This window comes from Melozone crissalis, unplaced genomic scaffold, assembly GCF_028551555.1.
Source record: "Melozone crissalis strain CALT ecotype California unplaced genomic scaffold, PUWL_Pcris_2 ptg000088l_1, whole genome shotgun sequence".
NCBI classification, from domain to species: Eukaryota; Metazoa; Chordata; class Aves; order Passeriformes; family Passerellidae; genus Melozone; species Melozone crissalis.
This window is the reverse complement of record NW_026535865.1, coordinates 5,194,635-5,215,987: the sequence shown is the minus strand read 5'-3', so window position 1 is coordinate 5,215,987 and position 21,353 is coordinate 5,194,635. Positions and strand designations below refer to the sequence as shown.

General features: G+C 49.3%; 1 protein-coding gene across 1 annotated transcript in view; it reads left to right on the top strand.

Moving 5' to 3' along the window:
* Positions 1 to 336: 336 nt before the first annotated feature.
* The window catches only part of KDM4B (lysine demethylase 4B), a 70,576-nt gene continuing 49,559 nt past the window's right edge, over positions 337 to 21,353 (top strand). Inside the window, exons 1-5 of the mRNA XM_054291116.1 lie at positions 337 to 404; positions 11,153 to 11,303; positions 12,941 to 13,116; positions 14,047 to 14,161; positions 15,360 to 15,553. Coding sequence (XP_054147091.1) covers positions 11,163 to 11,303; positions 12,941 to 13,116; positions 14,047 to 14,161; positions 15,360 to 15,553 — 626 coding nt within the window. The 5' untranslated portion in view covers positions 337 to 404; positions 11,153 to 11,162. The remainder of the gene's footprint in view (positions 405 to 11,152; positions 11,304 to 12,940; positions 13,117 to 14,046; positions 14,162 to 15,359; positions 15,554 to 21,353) is intronic.

Here is a 21,353-nt window from a genome sequence, read left to right as displayed (position 1 = left end):
GATGGGCACCAAACGCCGCCAATCAGCGCCCGCCCGGCGCCCGCCTCATCCAATGACCGCTGGGGGGCGGGCCGCCGATAGAAGAAGGCGGTGTGCGATTGGCGGAAAGCGCATGAGTGACGGGAGCGCTCCCCGCTGCCCCGCCCGTCGGTGGGCGGACCGTCGCTCCGCGCCTCCGACCAATCAACGCCGGCGCTCGCCTTGTTATTCGGCGATCGGGCTCGCCATTGGCTGACCCCGCCGTCCGTCCCCGGTGGCGCGGCCAATGGGCGCGAGGGCGGTGCCGCGCGCGGCCAATGGGCGCGGCGGGGAGGCGGGCGCAGGTGGTGGCCGCGGGGCGCTGCGCTCGCCTGGGCGCCCCCCCTTCGCTGCGCCCCCCGCGCCGCCGAGGGCCCCGCGCGCAGGTACGGCCGGACCGCGCCCCCGCCCCGCCACCGGCACCGCCACCGGCCCCGGCCCGAGCGGGCCCGCACCCCGCCACCCGCGCTGCGCCCCCCGCGCCGCCGGGCCCGCCGCCGCTCCCGGCCCCGGCCCCGCCGCTCCCGGCGCGGCCCCGTCCCCGCCGCTCCCTTCCGGGCCCGCGGCCCCCGCGCGGCCTCCCCCGCAGCCGGCCCGGACGGGCCCGCACCGGCCCCGGCGCGCTTTGTGTGGGTGGCACCCCCGGGGTCCCGGTGCCCCGAGCCGGGGCTGCCCGCGGGGATTCACCGCCCGCGGGGTTCGGGCCGCGCACGGGGATCAATGGCGATCCCGGGGGCTGGGGGCGAGCAGGAGCCGCCGCTGGCTCCGTCATTCGGTGCTGGGAAAACCGGGGGCAGGAAGGTGACAGCGGCCGGGCTGGGCTGTTCTGTCGGCGCTTCCCTTCCCTCCTCCGGCACTGTCAGAGCCTGGGCCCGGCCGCGGCGCTTCTCTCCCGTCCCTGTCAATTCCTCTGTGAATTCCTCTGTCAGTTCCTCTGTCAATCGCTGTCCCCGGGCCGGGGAGCGGGTACAGCCCGGGACCCTCGGGAGCTGCGGGGTTCGTGTGCCCGCCCCGGCCCAGCCGCTCCTGGGGGCGCAGCGGAGGGGACGGGGTGGAGGGGGAATCCTTCAGGAAATCCTTCCTTGGGGTCTGCAGCGGGGACAGGAGCCCGGGAGGGGCTGGAGCGGTGCCAGGGCTTGGCATGGGGCTCAGGGCAAGGTGCTGGGCACTGCCCAAGGTGCTGGGCACTGCCAGGTTCCTCTGGGAATGGTCCCGGCCCTGCCCAGGGTGGGATTGTTGGGGGGTCTGTGCAGGACCAGGGGCTGCACTGCATTCTCCTGTGTGTTCCTTCCCGGTTTGGGACATTCTGGAATTCACCCAAAGGTGTTCTTGGCTCTGCTCAAGGTGCTGGGCACTGCCAGGCTCCCCAGGGAATGGTCCCGGCCCTGTCAGGGTGCCCAGGACCAAGGGCTGCAGTGGATTCTCCTGTGGGTTCCTCCCGGTTTGGTGCCCAGGGTGGGATTGTTGGGGGTCTGTGCAGGACCAGGGGCTGCGCTGGATTCTCCTGTGAGTCCCTCTCTGTTTGGGACGTTCCGGGATTCACCCAAAGGTGTTCTTGGCTTTCCTGGGTGGTTTTGAGGGTGTTAGGAGCCAGGGGTGTTGCAGAGAGGCAGCTTTGGGCCCCTGTGTGCTGAGCAATGAGGGCACCAGTGAGGATCCATTTCATCCCTGCTCGGTCTGTGTTGGGATGGAGCTGCTGCTCTGCCCTGGGACGCTGCATCTGTGCTCGGTAACTCGTTTGGACCAGTGGAAATCTCTGTTAGGGCGAGCATGACCTTCCCAAAACAAAGTTTCCTTTAACCAAAAAGAGTCAATTTTAAGGAGCTCTGTCCGTCTGAAACCTGATAGCGTTTCACCCGCAACATTGCTTATTTCCTGGGAACTTTTCCGTTTTTCTCGTCACTTTCCTTTTCCTGTTTCACTGAAATTCACAGAGTCAGGGGAACCTCAGGCCTAGAATGCCAAACTCACAGTTACATTTTAGCAATTACATCCAGTAACTGTTGGAGCACCCGGTAATTGCTCGGTGACAGCGAGTTCCCAGTTCTTGGGCTTCCCTGTAACAAGAGAAGGAAGTTGGGGCGGGCTGGCCAACTCCTGCAGTGCCAGAAGGATCCTGAAGGAATCCTAAAGGGATCTTAAAGGAATCCTGAAGGAATCCTGAAGGAATCCACGGCTGTTCCTGCCTCATGACAGGCAGGAGATCCTCCCATGCAAAGGAGATGTAGGTGGATGTAAAGTGATTCCTTGTTCCAGAGCTGATGTTCATGGATGAGACATTCACTGGAGCATCTTTTGACAGGAAAATTCTGTCTAACCCTACGTGGTGGATTGTTCTTTTTATGCTGATTGGAAAGAGACAATTGCCTTGACTGGCCCAGTGGGACCGGAAAAACAAAAAAGTGTGTATATATATATATATATAAAAAGTGTGTATATATATATATATAAAAGTGTATATATATATATATATATATATATATATATATAGTGTATAAGTGTATATATATATATATATAGTGTATAAGTGAATTTATATATATATATAGTGTATAAGTGTATATATATATATATATATATGGTCCTATATATAAACATGATGCATGAAATATGTAATATATTAATATATATATACAAAAGGACATAAAATATATTTTATATATATATAAAAATATATAGAAGGAGTCAGTTTTGTCAGTAAGTCAGAGCACTTTGGTAAAGACCCAAAGTATACAGGTCACATTCCAAGTTTGGCTTTAGGATGAACATGGGCTTTTATAAATTAAAAAAATGAGCTTTTGATGGGAAGTCAGGAGCAAAATTCACTTTGAGGGAGAATCCCACCCGTTTGCTGTAGATAATCCTGGCCATTGGTCATGGGAAGGGCTCACCTGAGCTGTGGGGACACTGCTGCTCTCACTGGGAGCTGTTCTCAACTCCTGTCATGCACCAAGGAAAGATTAAGCTAAAGTGGGAGTTTCACAGCTCTGCAGGTGGTTTAGATCACCCAAAATACAGACAGCTCCTGAAAACGCGGAGCTATTTCCATATAAAAGGTCGTAAGAAATTTGCTGTGAGTTGGGAGAACCAGTTTGGCCAGCCCTGCTGGAAGGGCTCTGTGGGGATTTCACATTTATGCAGGGCTGTGTTTTATTTCCTCCTGGGATGTCCAGCAAACACTGTCAGCATCAGGAGGCTCTGATTCACCTTGCAAGTTTACATCTCATTTTTAAGAGAGCAGGCAATGCACCTGAGAGCAGAAATAATCATTGCGAGCCAGCCAGGCAGCAGGGGAGGGAAAGCTCTTGGCAGTCAGGAGGAACTTGGTGTTTCAGTGAATTCTGAGCAGTCAGGAGGGCTCGGGACCGGTGGATTTCCCCTTCCTGACTCACCCAGGCTCGGGATGTGCTGTGGGGAAGGGTTTGCAGAGCCTGTGCTGCCCCACGTTCCTTCACTGGAGCATCTGTTAATGGCAAAGATGGATGGCAGCTAAATGTGTCACACAAGTGAGGGATTTGCTTAATGGCTTTGGATGCCACTGGGATCCTCCGGGGCTGCTGGAAGGAATTATTTGTCATCTGCTGAAGAATTCAAGGGGGTTTGTCCGTTTGCAGTAGCGGCTGAAATCCTGGATGCTGCAGAATGTTGGCAGGAATCCTGTCATTTCCCACAGGCTGGGGGATATTAATGACTTATCACTGTGGGATATGAGGAAGGTGTTCCTCCCTCTTCAGTGTTCCCCACTAAACTGATTGTTGCTTAATAAGATTTTCTCTTTTTAACTTTTGTGCTGGACCAGATATGTTCTGTCTTGTCACAGCTTAGGGGTAGAGCCATTTGCTACCATGGCTTAATTAAGGTGCTTATTTTCATTTATATTTTCATTTATATTTTCATTTATATTTTCATTTATATTTTCATATTCACTCTCCTGTATAAATGAGGCAGCTCCTCGGCCATGCTCTCACTGGATGGCACAGGAGAAAACTTTTGTGTTCTGCCCTTCCTTGGTCTGGGTGTGCCTCGCTCATGGCAGAAGTGACCTGAAGCTTCATTATTTTTATGTTTTATAAGGCTCATGAACAAGCCACAGTTCCCAGACCCTCAGAGAACACAGGATTGCCCTTTTGTTCCTAAATCTCCTAGAAATCACCAAAGGAGAGGCCTTTGGTGAGGTTTTGGTGCAGATAAGAAGTTTTTGTGGAGTTTCCCACATTTGATCTCAGTTGGCAGAACGAGCAGCACAGCTTCACCTGGGTGGGGTGTGTCGAGTTTGGAGCTGCAGCTTCCAGAGAGACCTGGATAAAGCAGAGCTGGGAGAGATCCAAATTGTCTCGGTTCACCTCCAAGCTCTGGGGTTAATTCAGGCTTTAAATTGTCACTCCTGGAGCTGCGGGTTTGGCTGAGAGGTGTGAAATGGGTGCGGGCTGGGAGAAGCCTGGGGGGGAATGAGGTACCTGGGGGTACCTGGGCAGGTGAGCTGGGGAGGGGCTGAGGTTTATGGGGATACCTGGGGGTACCTGGGCAGGTGAGCCAGGGAGGAACTGGGGTACCTGGGGGTTCCTGTGCAGGTAAACCAGGAAAGGGCTGGGGTTCCTGGGGATACCTGGGCAGGTGAGCCAGGAAAGGGCTGGGGTGCCTAGGGGTACTTGGGGGTACCTAGGGGACCTGGGGTACCTTTCCAGGTGAGCTGGGGTTCTGCAGGGCTGTGCTGGACTGAGGTTCCTGGGCAGGTGAGCCAGGAAAGGGACTGGAGTTCCTTGGGGTACCTGTCCAGGTGAGCTGGGGAGGGGCTGGGGTTCCTGAGGGTATCTGGGGGTACCTGTCCAGGTGAGCTGAGGTTTTGCAGGGCTGTGCTGCAGGCTGGGGTTCTTGGGGTTACCTAGGGGTTCCTGGGGTACCTGTCCAGGTGAGCTGGGGATCTTCAGGACCATGCTGGGCTGAGGTTTCTGGAGGTACCTGAGGGTTCCTGGGGGTACCTGTCCAGGTGAGCTGAGGTTTTGCAGGGCCATGCTGGGCTGGGGTTCCTGGGGATACCTGGGGTACCTGTCCAAGCTTGCTGCAGTTCTGCAGGGCCGTGCCAGGCAGGAGATACCTGAGGGTTCCTGGGGTACCTGTCCAGGTGACCTGCAGTTCTGCAGGGCCGTGGCAGGCTGGGGTTCCTGGGGGTTCCTGGGGTACCTGTCCATCTGACCTGAGGTTTTGCAGGGCTGTTCCAGGCCGGGGATACCTGGGGGTTCCTGGGGTGCCTGTCCCGGCTCGCTGGGGTTCTGCAGGGCCGCTCCAGGCTCGCTGCCCCCCTGCCCGAGCTCCGGAGCATTCCCGGGATGTGGTGGCAGCTGGAAGTGGGTCAGTGTGTCACACCCAGCCCGGGCATTGCCTCGGGCACAAAACCAGCCCAGGGCTTCCTTTTGTATGGGCAGGCTGGTTAAAAACGCCGCTGACAGCCCCATTTGTTGAGGGCTTTTGTTGTAAAAATCTAAAGGAGCTTAGGGAAGTTGCTGAGAACTCCAGGCTTTCTGTTCTGGCAGGATTGTGGAAGGAAAACTGGGAATTAGTCCTTATTGAGGTGTTTTCTGATGCAGGAATCACCTTTTGGGCAAAGCTCTGCAGTGATCGAGGCTCCTGCTTGCTTTGCAAGGTTCTGATGTCCTTTCCTGTAGGAATAAACACTGAGGAGCTGCCTCATTTATACAGGAGTGTGATTGACCCTATGAAAATACAAATGAAAATAAGCACCTTAATTAAGCCGTGGTAGCAAATGGCTCTGTCCCTAAGTTGTGACAAGTAATCGAGGCTCCTGCTTGCTCTGCAAGGTTCTGATGTCCTTTCCTGAAGGAATAAACACTGTGGGATACCTGATTTTAACATTTGCTGTCCTGCTGCCTTGGATTGAGGTGCCAGGGGTTAAAACTTGGAATTCCCGCTCAGATTCCAGGGCTCAGCCCATGTGAAGTGCCTTTTATAACACTGGTTTAAGTTGCTTTTAAAGACTCCTGAAGCAGTGGAGGTAATAAATGCAGCAGAGATAACTGGTGCCATGCAGCAAACTGAGCCTCCTGCAGTCCTTGGGAAGGCTGGGCCTCAGCACTGCTTCGTGAACTGATTTCTGTGGTTTTGGGGTAACTTTATCTTGTCTATTCAGTCAAACTATTGAGTTTTTGAGGTTCTGATCTGGATTTAGTCAGAAATAACCATTACATGTTAACTACCTTGCCTCAGGCAATAATAAACTGTTTTAAAGTCATCCAGATTTATTGCTCCTAAATGTAACCACTTTTTTTTTTACCCTTTTAAATACAGTTTGTGGCTAAATAATTTTGTTGCTAGAGAAGTGTGTGAGTAACTGTGCACTTCTACAGCAAAGAGGGTGTTTTGGGGGAAAATTTTATTTTCTCTTAATGAGCTACATATGCTGCTTGATTTCAAGTACAGGAGGATCTGGAATTGTGGAGGAGTCTTGTGGAGTGTAAAATTTAATAGAAAATAACTCTCAATTTGTCAAATACCAAGCACTGTAGATCTTCATCCCTGTGCTGGGTGGGAATGTTGTCTCTGTTCCTCTTTTCCAAATATTTCCTCTGTTGTGTTTACTTAGCCTTTATGGAGGATATACAAAACTCAAAGCAATTTGAATGTTAAAAATGTGATTAACTGAATCTATAAATATTATATATATAATAATAGATTCATATTATATAATAATATAATATTATATCTAGAATAATATAATAATATATTTATATAATATATAAATATTTATCTATCTATAAATATTTTGGAGGAAAGGTGTTAGTTTAAATCCTTGCTGTAATTGCACAGTTGTTTAAAACAACTTAGCCTATATGGAGGATATACAGAACTCAAAGCAATTTGAATGTTAAAAATGTGATGAACTGAATCTATAAATATTATATCTATAATAATATAATAATATATTTATATTATATAATATTATATAACAATATAATACTATATCTAGAATAATATAATAATATATTTATATAATATATAAATATTTATCTATCTATAAATATTTTGGAGGAAAGGTGTTAGTTTAAATCCTTGCTGTAATTGCACAGTTGTTTAAAACAACTTAGCCTATATGGAGGATATACAGAACTCAAAGCAATTTGAATGTTAAAAATGTGATGAACTGAATCTATAAATATTATATCTATAATAATATAATAATATATTTATATTATATAATATTATATAACAATATAATACTATATCTAGAATAATATAATAATATATTTATATAATATATAAATATTTATCTATCTATAAATATTTTGGAGGAAAGGTGTTAGTTTAAATCCTTGCTGTAATTGCACAGTTGTTTAAAACAACTTAGCCTATATGGAGGATATACAGAACTCAAAGCAATTTGAATGTTAAAAATGTGATGAACTGAATCTATAAATATTATATCTAGAATAATATAATAATACATTTATATTATATAATATTGTATAATAATATAACATTATATCTATAATAATATAATAATATATTTATATAATCTATAAATATTTATCTATCTATAAATATTTTTGGGGGCAAGGTGTTAGTTTAAATCCTTGCTGTAATTACACAGTTGTTTAAAACTGGGCTGAGCAACAGCAAACTTCACATTTAAAAATTTACATTTTGTTTGTGTGAGTGCTGGAATCTGATTCTTGGGAGTAGAGGGGAAGGAGATCAGCAGTGGGGCAGCAGCAGGAGCTGCTCAGAAATCCCAGCCCTTTTCGTGGAGGAAGGATTCCCAGTCTGTCAGTCCTGTAGCAATCCTTGATCTCAGCTGGACTTTTTCTGTGCTGTACAAAGATTTCAGCCCACAGGTGCAGGATTTCAGTCACAAAAGTGCCTTGGTTCACATCAGTTTTGGAAGGGAAACGTCTCATTGAGAAGTAAAAGTCATTGAAATTAAAACTCAGTTCTTTGTGTGCACCGAGATCGTCCCTCTGGAGACAAGTTTTTGTGCTTCCTCACAATGGTTGAAAATGAGAAGGTTTTCATAATATTTCAGGTTGTTACTGTCTCACAAAGAAACAGAACGTATCCAGCTGAGACAAATACCTTCACTCTTCCTTTCAGGAGCTGATGGAGGCTCTGAGTGCAGAATCCTCCTTGTCAGTACTCAGAGAAGGGTTTGTTCCCACCTGGCCCTCATCTGCAGCCCTGCTGGGGCTGGGAGGGCTCTCAGTGTGCTCAGAACAGTCAGATTCTGCTCTGGAACCTTCCAGGGATGCTGGCAGCTCCTTAGGGCACTGCCTAATTGGGGCCATCTCCTGAAAATCCCAGAGGAAGCTGCAGCCCTGTCCTGCTGTGTGGGCTGTGTGATCCCACAGCTGGGACAGAGCAGGCCACGAGTCCTGGTGGCCACAAATCCTGGGACGGAGCTGGCCACGAGTCCTGGTGGCCACAAATCCTGGGATGGAGGTGGCCACGAGTCCTGGTGGCCACAAATCCTGAGGTGGAGATGACCACGAGTCCTGGTGGCCACAAATCCTGGGACGGAGCTGGCCACGAGTCCTGGTGGCCACAAATCCTGGGATGGAGGTGGCCACGAGTCCTGGTGGCCACAAATCCTGAGGTGGAGATGACCACGAGTCCTGGCACTGCTTTCCCCAAAACAATTCCACGTGGGAAGCACTTGGGACAGAAATTCTCCTCTTCCCCAAGCTTCCCCTGGCCCCGGTGTTCCCAGCTCCCTGGGGCTGGTGGGGGAAGCTCCCACATCTCACTGAGCTCATGGACCTGATTCCCCCCTTCCCATGAGCTCTGTGGCCATTTTATTGCAATAGCTTAATTGGTTTGATTGGCTAAATGTACATTATCTAGAGTAGGTGTTGGAATGTTCTTTGGATGGGACTGCACATGGAAAAATCCTGTGTTTTGCTGTGTCTGGACTAAAGAATTCCAGAGTGCCAGGTGATGCTGCTTGTACTGAGGCAGTAGACCTTTTAATTAATTAATTAAGCTTTGCAGGAAGTAGTTTTATCCTTTAATTAATTGATTAAGCTTTGCATGAAGCAGTTTTTGATCTCCCTTCCTTACAGGAACACAAATTTCTACTCTTTGCCCTGAGTTTATCGACTAAAAGCTGGAATTTTGTGAGAGAATCTTGAGGGAAGGATGGGATCAAGCCTGGCTTTGGCTGTTTGTTTTGCCCTGGCTGTGGGTAAAGCTGCAGCTCTGGGAAGCCTCTGTGGAGCAGATGGTGCTGGCAGGGCTCCTGCTCAGGATGGAATTCACTCCTGAGCCAGCTCCTGCTCCAGCTCCCCGCTCCCCTCGGCCCCTGCCATCTCCAGACCCTGCCCAAAAATAGCCCCAGCGTTCCCAGAAGGCTGTGGCAGGATTTGGGATGGTTTCTGTCCCTGTCCCACTCCCCTGCAGCCCCTTTCCCTCCAGCTCAGCCCTGTTTTCTGGGGGATTTGAGCAAACCCCTGGCAGATGGGTCCCCAGCTCCCCTGGCTCATCCCAGGGATTTCCTCCTTGTGCTCCTGCAAAACATTTGTACAGGAAGGGCTCCCCATGGGCAGGGATCAATCTGCTGCTTCTCCTCCAGTGCTGACCCTGAAACAGCAGGTTTTGTTCTCAAAAAAAAGGCAATTTTTGTTCCTTGTTGGCAGGGTTGGGAATCTCCCTGGGCAGGGCCACCCTGAAGATGGAGGGGTTGCTTAAATGGCCCTTTTGTTTCCAACAATTCCTGTCGGAGATGAGAAGTGAAGTATCTTGGGGTGAACGGGGTGAAATGGTATTTTTCTCCCTCAACTGGTTTTGCTCTGGGATTTCCTGCAATACTGGGATTCATAATTTGATTTTATTCTGGACTGGGTTCTGCATCTCTGGCTCCTGGCTTGGGAAAGGCTTTTCTGCCTGTGAGAAGCTGTGATTTCATGCATAAAATTCCTTTAAAGACTCCTTGGGGAAGGACATAAGACTTGCAGATCCTTGTTTTGAAACAAATTTGCGTAAAAGTTACTGTGTAAAATTCTAATGTTTTCTGGCTTCTAAAATTTCACTCCAAACTGTTCATGTGCCTTTGAAAGGAAAAGTTTTATCCAGTTAAAATGAAACTTTGGTGCCCTGGGTGTGGAGTCTGCCCACTTTAGGTGGTTTTAATTCCAGGAGCTGGGAGCACTGGTTGTCTCTGGGGTGAGTTCTGTGCCACACTCACCCATTCAAACACAGAGCTGGGAGTATTCCCTGCTTCATTTTGTGTTTTCCTAACACTGTGACTACTTCCAGGAGCATCTGCAATACTTCTTGGCTGCTCTGAAATCAGTTTAAACACTCTTTACATGCTTTTTTTCCATGTGAAAGCCTGGCAGGAGCTGTTTCCCTGCAGTTCATCCTCCACAGCCCAGCACTGCCATCTCGTGAGTGCTCAGAGTGTGGAGCTGCTGCAGCTCCTCCTCATGGAGAATTCATTCCTGGGGATATTTGCAGCTGAAACGCCACTAAAACATTTTATTTCCCTTACAAATTTACAGCATAACCTTAAAAAAGTATATTTTAAAAATTATTATTTCATCCTGAATGGTTTGAGAATTTGTTTTGGATGTTTGGAATTGTGTGTCTGTATTTCTTGTGAGACTTGCCTGACACTTTGTTCTGTTTATGTACATTGCAAAGACAAAGTGTAATGAAGCTATGTTTAAAAAAACCCCTTAATTTTATAATTTTTAGTGTAGTCCAGAACATGAAAAAAACCCAGATTTGGGAAAGCTGTTGGGTTTGAACCTAAACAGAAAATGGTGAAGCATTTTGGTGGAAAACTTGCGTGGTGGCAAGTTGTGCACAGTGACAGAGCTGAAGGTGGTGAGGAGTTGTTATTTTTGTGGCACCACTTTCTGTGCTGAACTGGGGGCAGATGTGGTTTATATTTAGCCCCTGGCCAAGCTCTCGGGTGATCCTGGTGTCAGGAGTTCCTGACTAAGTGGATTTTTGGTTGGGAGCTCCTCGTGTCCATGTCAGAGGGTTGCTCTTACAAATCCCCCCTTGCGGGAGCTGTGTGAGGAAATGAAAAATCTCTGCAGGCTTTCTGTGGAACTCCTTAGAGTTGGGAGTTAGAAACCAAAGGTTTAACCAGTATATTTTCCTCCCTGTGTCCCCTGTGCAGGACTGGAGCTATGGGGTCGGAAAACCCCAGCCCGCAGAACCCTGGCTGTAAGATCATGACCTTCCGGCCCTCGCTGGAGGAGTTCCGCGACTTCGGGAGGTTCATCGCCTTCATGGAGTCCCAGGGAGCCCACAGGGCAGGCCTGGCCAAGGTGGGGGCATGGGCAAGGGGCTGGGCAAGGTGAGGGGATGGGCCAGGTGAGGGCATGGCTGAGGGCTGGGCAAGGTGAGGGTGGGCAAGGTGAGGGGATGGCTGAGGGCTGGGCAAGGTGAGGGCAGGAGCTGGCCAAGGTGAGGGTGGGCAAGGTGAGGGGATGGCTGAGGGCTGGGCAAGGTGAGGGGCTGGGTGAGGTGAGGAGCTGGCCAAGGTGAGGGGATGGCCAAGGTGAGGGGATGGCCAAGGTGAGGGGATGGCCAAGATGAGGGGATGGCCAAGATGAGGGGATGGCCAAGGTGAGGGGATGGCCAAGGTGAGGGGATGGCCAAGATGAGGGGATGGCCAAGGTGAGGGGATGGCCAAGATGAGGGGATGGCCAAGGTGAGGGGATGGCCAAGGTGAGGAGATGGGCAAGGTGAGGGGATGGCCAAGGTGAGGGGATGGCCAAGGTGAGGGGATGGCCAAGATGAGGGGATGGCCAAGATGAGGGGATGGCCAAGGTGAGGGGATGGCCAAGATGAGGGGATGGCCAAGGTGAGGGGATGGCCAAGATGAGGGGATGGCCAAGGTGAGGGGATGGCTGGGGCAGGGCTGGGCAAGGTGAGGGGCTGGGCAAGGTGAGGGCAGGAGCTGGCCAAGGTGAGGGGCTGGGTGAGGCAGGGCTGGCTGACCTGGAATGCTCAGATTAATCCTACAAGTAAAGTAATTTCTTTACAATATCTGGAAGTTGCCAACAAGCTCTATTAAAATAATCTCCCTAGCAAAGTCCTGGAAGATAATTGCTTGTACACTTGAGTGGACAAGGAAACATTCCACGGAGAGCTCTTCATCAATAGCCAGCTCTCTTTAGAGCAGCAATAAACCCAGTAATTGACCTGTGTTTTAGAAGAAATAAGAATTATTCCATGCCTAACAGCTTTATTTCTCCACTGTGCTTTATTAAGGCCAGCTAAACACCACTCCTAACAAGTCCTTGTCAGAGCAAATGATCTCATCAGCCTGTGCTGACATGGCCCAAGTGCTGACAAGCCCCCAAAGCCAGGGCTGCAGTGTCTGTGACAGTTCCATGTTTTGTTCCCTGCAGTGTCAGTGACAGTTCCACGGTTTTTGGTCCCTGTTGCAGGTGATCCCCACAGCTGCAGTGTCTGTGACAGTTCCACGGTTTTTGGTCCCTGTTGCAGGTGATCCCCACAGCTGCAGTGTCTGTGACAGTTCCATGTTTTTGTTCTCCATTCGGGTGATCCCCCCTGCAGTGTCTGTGGCAGTTCCATGGTTTTGTCCCCATTGCAGGTGATCCCCCCAAGGAAGTGGAGCCCCTCATGCCCCCAAATCCAGGGCTGCAGTGTCTGTGACAGTTCCATGGTTTTGTTTCCTGCAGTGTCAGTGACAGTTCCATGGTTTTATTCTCTGTAGTGTCTGTGACAGTTCCATGTTTTGTTCCCTGCAGTGTCTGTGGCAGTTCCATGGTTTTTGTTCCCCATTGCAGGTGATCCCCACAGCTGCAGTATCTGTGACAATTCCATGGTTTTGTTCCCTGCAGTATCCGTGACTTTTCAATGTTTCTGTCCCCATTCAGGTGATCCCCACAGCTGCAGTATCTGTGACATTCCCATGTTTCTGTCCCCGTTGCAGGTGATCCCCCCCAAGGAGTGGAAGCCACGGCGCACCTACGATGACATCGATGACATGGTGATCCCAGCTCCCATCCAGCAGGTGGTCACGGGCCAGTCAGGGCTCTTCACCCAGTACAACATCCAGAAGAAGCCCATGACCGTGGGCGAGTACCGGCGCCTGGCCAACAGCGAGAAGTGCGTGCCTGCAGGGCTCCACACGGGCACGGGGCAGCTCCTGGGAGGCTTTTCTTGCCCAAAACTGGCTGATGAGAAAGTGCAGCCATGTTAAACGTGGAGCATTTGGGGGGAAACTGCTTTTATTGAGTCTCAAACCAGTTTGTGGCTTGGGTTTTGGTGTATCTCAGAGCTGTTTCTGAGAGCTGGTGTAGAAGGATTGTTCAGGGTCAGCATTTGGCTGAGAATCTTTCTGAAAAGAATGGCTTGGCACCAAAAAAGGATCTCTTGGCTCTTCTGGAAAAGGTGTTCCATGGCTGGGGTAGAAATGCAGATACTTTGGGGTGCTTGGGCTGACACTGGTGACTCGAGTGTCTTCCAGAGTGCCTGGGGGCTCTGCAAGGCACTTCATCAGCTGGGATGTGCCACTGCAGTCTCATCCTGGTTCCAGAGCCTGGACTTCTCCAGAGTTCTGGAGGACCCTGGGTTTTAATCAGGACTGAGATTATACAGCCATGGCTTTAAGCTGAAGGAGGGTGGATTGAGATGGGATATTGGGAATTAGGAATTCCTGGCTGTGAGGATGGGCACACCTTGGCACAGGGTGCCCAGAGCAGCTGTGGCTGCCCCTGCATCCCTGGCAGTGCTCAAGGCCAGGGCACTGGGGGAAGCCTGGAACTTGGGAGGTGTCCCTGCCCAGGCAAGGGTGGCACTGGGTGGGATTTAAGTTCCCTTCCAACCCAAACCATTCCAGGATAATCAGCTTTGGAGTTTTCCTGGCACCTGAGGGCTGTGGGATAACCTCACCTCACGTCTCCATGGGATGGGGATGAGGTGCTGCACATCCAGCCTGCCCCAGAGGGTTTGTGCAGAGGTGGAAAGGCAGCAGTTGTGTGAATTAAAGGTGAAATACACCCTCAGAGCTGCTCCCATGCCTGTGTTCCCTGGCAGGTACTGCACCCCTCGGCACCAGGATTTTGAGGACCTGGAGCGCAAGTACTGGAAGAATCTCACCTTTGTGTCCCCCATCTATGGGGCTGACATCAGTGGCTCCCTGTATGATGCAGTAAGTGCAGTGCTTCTCCTTCATTTATTTCCTTTTTCTGACTTACTTTTCTCATTGAGGAGCAGTAATTCAGAATTTCACTGATGTAGCCACCCTAAAAAAAACCCAATGCCTTTGTGGTTTTCCCCTCATTACAAAACTTCCTCTGAGATTCAGGATAATAGTCAGTGGAAGCTGTGAAAAGCTGACTTTTAGTTGAAAAATGAGGAAAAGTGTGATTTAAACAAATTCTTTTGCAAACTGTGACAAAAAATTGTCTATACCTTGAGTTTTGTTTCTTTTTTAAGGGAATAAAATGGAGATTTCTGCTGAAGCTCCTTAGAAAGCCAGAGATAACCAGCATTTCAAGGAAATGATGCTACATCAAAAATATATTTGAGTCTTAACATAAATAATTTGCATTTGGATTTTAAATTATTTACATTTGGATTTTAAATTATTTGCATTTGGATCTTTTCCTTGTAGGCAGCTCCATTAGGATACAATGCACCTGCACACTGAATTATTTTACAATTCAAATTGTTTAAGCTTTTCCATGGTGAAATTTCATCCTCTGCTTCAAGTAATTCTGTAAATGATAAAGGTTTCTCTCTCCTTACTCTTTTTAGGCAGATAATTTAAATCTCTTCCTCTGTAGTTTTCTTTTGAGTGGGAAGTGGCTTTCTTTGGAGTGTTGTCTGATTGTGTGTGAATGTATGAGTGTCTTTTTATTATCAGCGAGGTTTAATATGGGATTAATTAGAATAAGCAGAGATATCTGGGGTGCTCAGAGCCATGCACATCTCAGGGGTGCGGAGGATTTGGTGTTTGGTGGGAGTGTCACATCCTTCCCTGCTGGGATCAGGGTGGGACACAACCAGGCACCAGCACAACTGTTCTCAGGTGGTTTCTGGTTTCACCTGGAGCTCTGGCCTGAGGTTGAAGGTTCTGCCCCTTTGGCCACACTGGGGTGTTTGTGATCAGGGGAACATCTGAGAGGAGTGTGTTTTACCCTGTGTGCTGTGTTCATTACAGAACAGTTAATTGCACGGTGCAAGAGCCTCTGCAGAGTGCTGGAGCACCAAATGAACCTTCCTGAGGGCAGAGGGGGTTCAGTTAATGCAGGTGGCACCAGCAGCAGCCCCTGAGGCCCTGCAGGGAGCTGAGGCTGTGCCTGCTCCTGCCATTCCCAGCACAAACCATTCCTGTTGGCTTCCAGGACGTGGATGAGTGGAACATTGGCAACCTGAACACCCTCCTGGACATGGTGGAGCACGAGTGTGGCATCATCATCGAGGGGGTGAACACTCCCTACCTCTACTTTGGCATGTGGAAGACAACTTTTGCTTGGCATACAGAGGACATGGATCTCTACAGCATCAACTACTTGCATTTTGGGGAGCCCAAATCCTGGTGAGTGAGGGCTCCTGAACACCACTAAAATATCCCTTCCCCAGCTCTACCAAATTCCATCAGGTTTACCTAATCTCTCAATTCCCATTTTTTCTCTCCTCTTCCCTCCTACTTTACATTTAAAAGCAATTTCACTCTTTCATGCTGGCTTGCTCAGAGGCCTAATTCCTGACTTTCAGCAGGATTAGGGAGACTTGTTGACATCACGATTAAAACCAGATTTCAGCACTTGGGGATTTTTGCAAACGAATGCACAGGAGAGCAAATGGGGATGGGAATGTGTGGATGCTTCAGAGGCACTGTAATAATGAAGCACTGTTGTTCTTGCTCTGTGCTCTAGGCAGGAAACATCTGTTACTTTCAGATTTCCATTATTTAAATACATAAATATGTTCACAGCTCCAGGGACAAGTTAAGTGAAAAGGTTACTTTTCCATGGTCATTTTTTGGCGTGATGGTAAAGCATTTTTCAACACTGTTGATGCATAGACTGCTTGGAAATCCCTTCCCACAAAAGCAGTAGATAGTTAAGGATGAAATAAAGAACGTAGGAAGTCTGGAATAAGTTACCAAGAGCCAATATGCTTCTTTTAAAAGCAATTTAAAAGTATAAATGCAGAGACTCAGCAACCCATGGGAGCTTTGCTGAAGATCTGGATGTGACTAATAAATATTGACATTTGCGTGCAAATGAGAGCAGAAATGTCACAGGGAGGCTGTGCTGTCACCGTGCCCTGGCAGTGGCAGCAGCATCCTCCCACCTCTCGGGGCTATGGCTCCCTGGGGGCTCTGGGGCTTGGTGCCTGTGGCACATTAAAGCCCCCAGGAGCCAGGAGGCTGTAAATGAATGGCTCCAGTGCTCTTTTCCAGGCTTGGGAAGGGTGCAGGGAGGGGCTGACTCTCTGGAACATCAATGGCAGTTTTAAAACCCTTCCCAACACATCATGAAATCTGTTTCCCAACATTCCTGCTCCTTGGGCTCGCTGTCCAAGGCAGCCGCAGGAGGATTTTGCAGAATCTCTTGTGGTACCTCTGTTAAACAAGTGGAGCTCCAGAAATGTGGTTCTGGGTTATGACTGGGACGTGACTGATCCCAGGGAAAGGTTCATCCCAGGGAATGGTCCCAGCCCCAAGGCTGCCAGAGCTCCAGGGGTGTTTGGGCACTGCTCTGGGACAGGCTGGGATTGTTGGGGTGTCTGTGCAGGGCCAGGGGTTGGGCAGATGATCCTGTGGGTTTCCAGCTCCGAATATGATTCAGTTTGCATCCTGTCAGTTCTTCCTCCAGAATCCCTTAATTCCAACCCATTTTCCTGGTGCCATCTCCAGCAGATGGTGCCACAGCCCATGGGAAGCTCCTCAAACCCTTTGGCCATGGAGCTCAGGGCCAGCAGCACAGTCCCATGAGGAGCTCAGGGCCACCAGCACAGTCCCACCAGGACTTTCAGTGCAGTTTTCATGGGTAGGTGATGTATGTGACACAGACTGGGATGGATTGTGACAGGATTTGGTTTGGCAGGGCCTCCCTGCCCTTCCCTTGAGCATCAGGCAGGAGTTTGCCACTTGCCAAGCCACTCCTTGTTCTGCACCATGACAGCTCCTCTCAAGAGTTCTCCAGCTCTCCTCTGAGCAAGCTTTGGCTGCACAGAGTAAATCTGAATCCCCTTGGAGCAGATCTGGAACTTTCCAGGTACCTCAGCTGTGTTGGAGTGAGTGCAGCTGTCGCAGGGCTCAGCTGGGGGAGCTGTTGGACTGCACTGCTGCAATTGCAGTGCTGCAGCCTGGCTTTGCTGGGGATGGCTGAAATGTTCCTTCTGTTTTGCTGGCACCACCTCTGTGGAAATTTCCCAGCTTCCTTCATCCTTTTTATAGACTCCGTGGCTCTGACAGTGATCATCTTGGAAGCACCTCAGGGAATAGCAGGAGTGTGGAGAGTTACAAAGTCTACCAGTTTGGGGTTGAGCTCTAAAATAAGAGGCAGAGTTATTGTTTGGCTGTCAGAGATATTTATTCAGTGGAACCAAGGACTCTGTATATTGGTAGTATCTGCTTCAAAATTGCTCGTTAAAAGCCGTAACTCTTTCTTTGTGTCTCCCATAAATTATCTGGGGCTGTGGGAAGGGTGAGGAGCCACCAGCCCTGCTGCCTTCTGCAGGGAAGGGGAGAAAGGAGCTGCTTCCCTCAGAACCCTCCTTTCCAGAGGGATTTTCCCTGTGGATGTGCTGTTCCCAGGCACAGGCTCTGCTCCTCACCTTCTCACAGTGCTGCTGCCGCAGCTGGAAATTCAGTCTGACAGCTGGAGCAGGAGGCTTGGGAGGTGTGGGCACTGCCGTGCAGCACCCCAGGCTTGGGAGAAGTTGTGTAACCTCATGTGAAGCCCCTGAGGCAGGAGCTGCCAGACCCAGCCTTTCACTCGCTTTTTTTCTCAAATTACACTAAAATGTCCCTCTCGCATTAGGAATTTAATTGCCGCCTTTTCACAGTCTCAAACTTTTGAAATAACTGAAATGTATTTAATTCTGCAGCCCCGTATTAAACCTCTGGTGGTGGGAATTTTTGCTGTATCAATTATACATATTGTGTATAATTACCTCATACACTCCTGTGTGAGATCTAAAATTGAGCATATTGTCAAACGGTGCGAGCAGAAACTGATTTTATAATGACAGAAGCAACAAAGCTGAGTGCCAGGCCTCATTCTTCATGGTGATTATGGCATTTTAGTGAGGAATGGATGTGGCTCAGCCTTTGCAGTTCCAAAAGAATATTTTTAGATGCTGAGGTGTTCCACCAGCACTTTTACCTCCATAAAGATGTGCAGTCCCACCTGGAGGCTTCCTGGCCGGGGAAGTGCTGCAGGAAACTTTGAATCTGAGTCTTGTGCATTTGCCTGATGCACTTTAGGAGTGTAACATTTTATTTTGTCAGTACCACCTGATTGGGTGATACAGTTATTTTTCCTGGATATTTTGTGGTCGTGCTGTACAGTAACAGTATTTATGTAATTTTCTAACTGTACAGTAACTGTATTTAATTTACCTTCCCTGGGTGCTGATGGGGTTTTACACTCTCCCTTCTCCCAGAAACCACAGGTGTTAAAGCAGACTGACACTGAGGAAGGTAATTGATTTTTATAAAATGTCCCTTTTCCGTTATCATGATGGATGTTTAATCCCCTTTAATTAAAACAGGGAGCCAGCTTTAGCTTTTAAGTTGTATCATCTCCTCTCCAAAACACTCCCTCGCTGGAAGTGGATCATGCCTAATCTGTTTGACTTTGATATCACAAAGTACACTTTATGCCAGAACAGCAGTTTGTGTGGAATTAAGGACAAATTACCAAAGGAACTTTAAAATAATATGATTAGTTGGAAGCACTGGTCACAGATACAATTACATCCCAGAAACACTTCTGGAATTCTGGCTTGTGAAAGGACTGCAAACCTGAGAGTCCACGGAGTTACCCCAAGAATTTCTGCTTTCTTCCCTCCCAGTGAGGCTCCCTGCATAGGGCAAGTCCAGTCAAGGAGGGCAAATCCTGCTTGTGGCTGCCCCTGGATCCCTGGCAGTGCCCAAAGCCAGGCTGGATGGGAATTGGAGCAGCCTGGGACAGTGGAAAATGTCCCTGCCATGGCAGGGGTGGCACTGGGTGGGATTGAAGGTCCCTTCCAAGCCAAACCATTCTGGAATTCCATGGCTCTCTTGTAACATCTGCAGTTTAATTCGTTTGTCAGCAGGGAAAGCTCCCCTTCCCACAGGCCTGTGAGGGGAGGGAGATTCCAGCCAGGACTGGCTGTTCCCATGGGAGGGATGCTCAAAGGAGCCCCTCTGGCCCTGGCTGAGAGCCCCTCCTGGAGCAGCAGCAGCAGATCTGAGCTGCCCAGCATCTCCCTGGTTTCATTTCTCACTCTGGTCTGCAAGAGCTGCAGCTTTGTGTGCTGTGTGCTTTGAAATCTTGTCCTGTGCTCTCCCCTCAGGACAGGAAATGTTAATCCCTGGAAAAATGCCTTGGGGGAGGAAAATGACCTAAAGCAGTTATGGAGCTTAACTGTTCATTGGCAGGGTGCTGCCCCTCAGCCTGTCACCATCCCTGTGCTGCTCTGCCCCTGCTCTGACACCCCCCAGATGTTCCATGGGCTCGGGGTGACCCCATTGCAGGCAGCTGCTGTCATGTTTGGTGCAGAACTCTGTGGCTGCAGGTCCCTCCATCATTTCTCACCTCACATCATTTCTCTGCCCAGGCTGCTGGGATCCCTGCAGGGTCAGCTGTCACTGCCAGTGTTGGGCTCTCAGCAGCCCCTGCACCCTGGAGATGCTGAGGCTCCTTAGGCTGCATTCGCTGGAATCACAGCTGGGGTTCACAGCTGATGCTCCACACGAGAATTTTTATTTTTCTGAGTTTTGCTTCTCCTGTTTCTTGGTGTTAGGCTGCAGAATCTTCTCCTGAATTCCCTTTCTTCCCTCAATCCCCAATCATCTTCCATGGGAAGTGTGTGAGGTGTCCTTGCTCCTAAAAGCGTCCCAGGCCTGGCAGCAGAGGTTTGGGGGCTTTTTGGGTGGAGTGGGGAGAAAGGAGAAGCAGGGAAGGCCATTTGGCTGTGGTGGCAGCTCCTCACAGCTCCCAGATTTCCTTCCTGCCTCTGCTGTCCTGTGTAATCTGTTTTACAGCTCTGCTGTTTTGGATGGAGAAAGAGCAGAATTTATGGTGATGGTTGATTTATAGATTAACTGCAACACCATTTGCTCTCAGGCAGATTTGGCAGAGCAAGACCCTTTTCTGTTGATAAAAGGGAGAGAGAAAAGAACAGGGATATTCATTAAAAGGGATAAAAGGAAAGTGAGATAAAGTATGGCCAGGCAGAACAGCTTTTCACTCTCCTGACTTTTCTAAAATGAAGGTGAAATCTGCTTTGCTTTCTGCCCTGAGAATCCGTGTGCATGTGGGTTTGCTGGAGATGCATGGGAGGAGGGATGTGTTGGGATGCAGAGCTGGATCCCCCTGTAATTCCCTGATAACTGAGAGCAGGGAGTCATTAATCCAGCCCTGCAAGCTGCAGTCATTAGTTAATCAACACAAAGCACTCCCAGCCCTCTCCCCAGCCCTTTTTCCTGGAGGTGGTGCTGTGGGAGAGGGATGAGGGGTCCCTCAGCAAGGGGACAGTGCTCACTGCTGGTTTGCTCTAGAATCCATGGGGTCACCACGTTGTGCAGGACCTGAATGAGCTCTGCCTTGGATTATCTTCCCAATCAGGTGCTGCAACTGGAATAGTGGAGATTTCTCTTTTTAATAGACTCAGGTTTTTGTGGTCTTTCATTAGGCTGTTGTAGACAGATTAATAAATTAAACCTTTTAATAAAGGTCATTTTTGTGCCGCAGAGGAGGCACAGGATTTGGGGAGTTAGGGCTCAAGTATTGCCTTTCTTCATTCACCCTCTTCTAACTGAGAGAAAATGCCAGAAAATGAAGGTCAAGCCAGACTGGGGATTGATGGAATCACTGTGGGACTTGTCTGAGGAGGCACAGATGGATTGATCTCAGCCTCAGCACCCCTTTCACTCAGCTCCCTGCTGTTTGTGCTTCCCCTCCTTGGTTTTTATTCTCACCCAAACCCGCTGCAAAAGGCATGGAATTGTTTTGTGCTCTGCTGCCATTTCACTTTTCAGTCCGTGCATTTTATGTCCATCTTTGCTGAGCCTGTTCCGTTGGTTGAAATCAGAAATCTTAGAGATTGATTTTCATCTGTGGTACCTGAGCCAGCAAGGAGGAGACCCTTCCCACCTGTGCTTCCTCTTGGCACTTTCC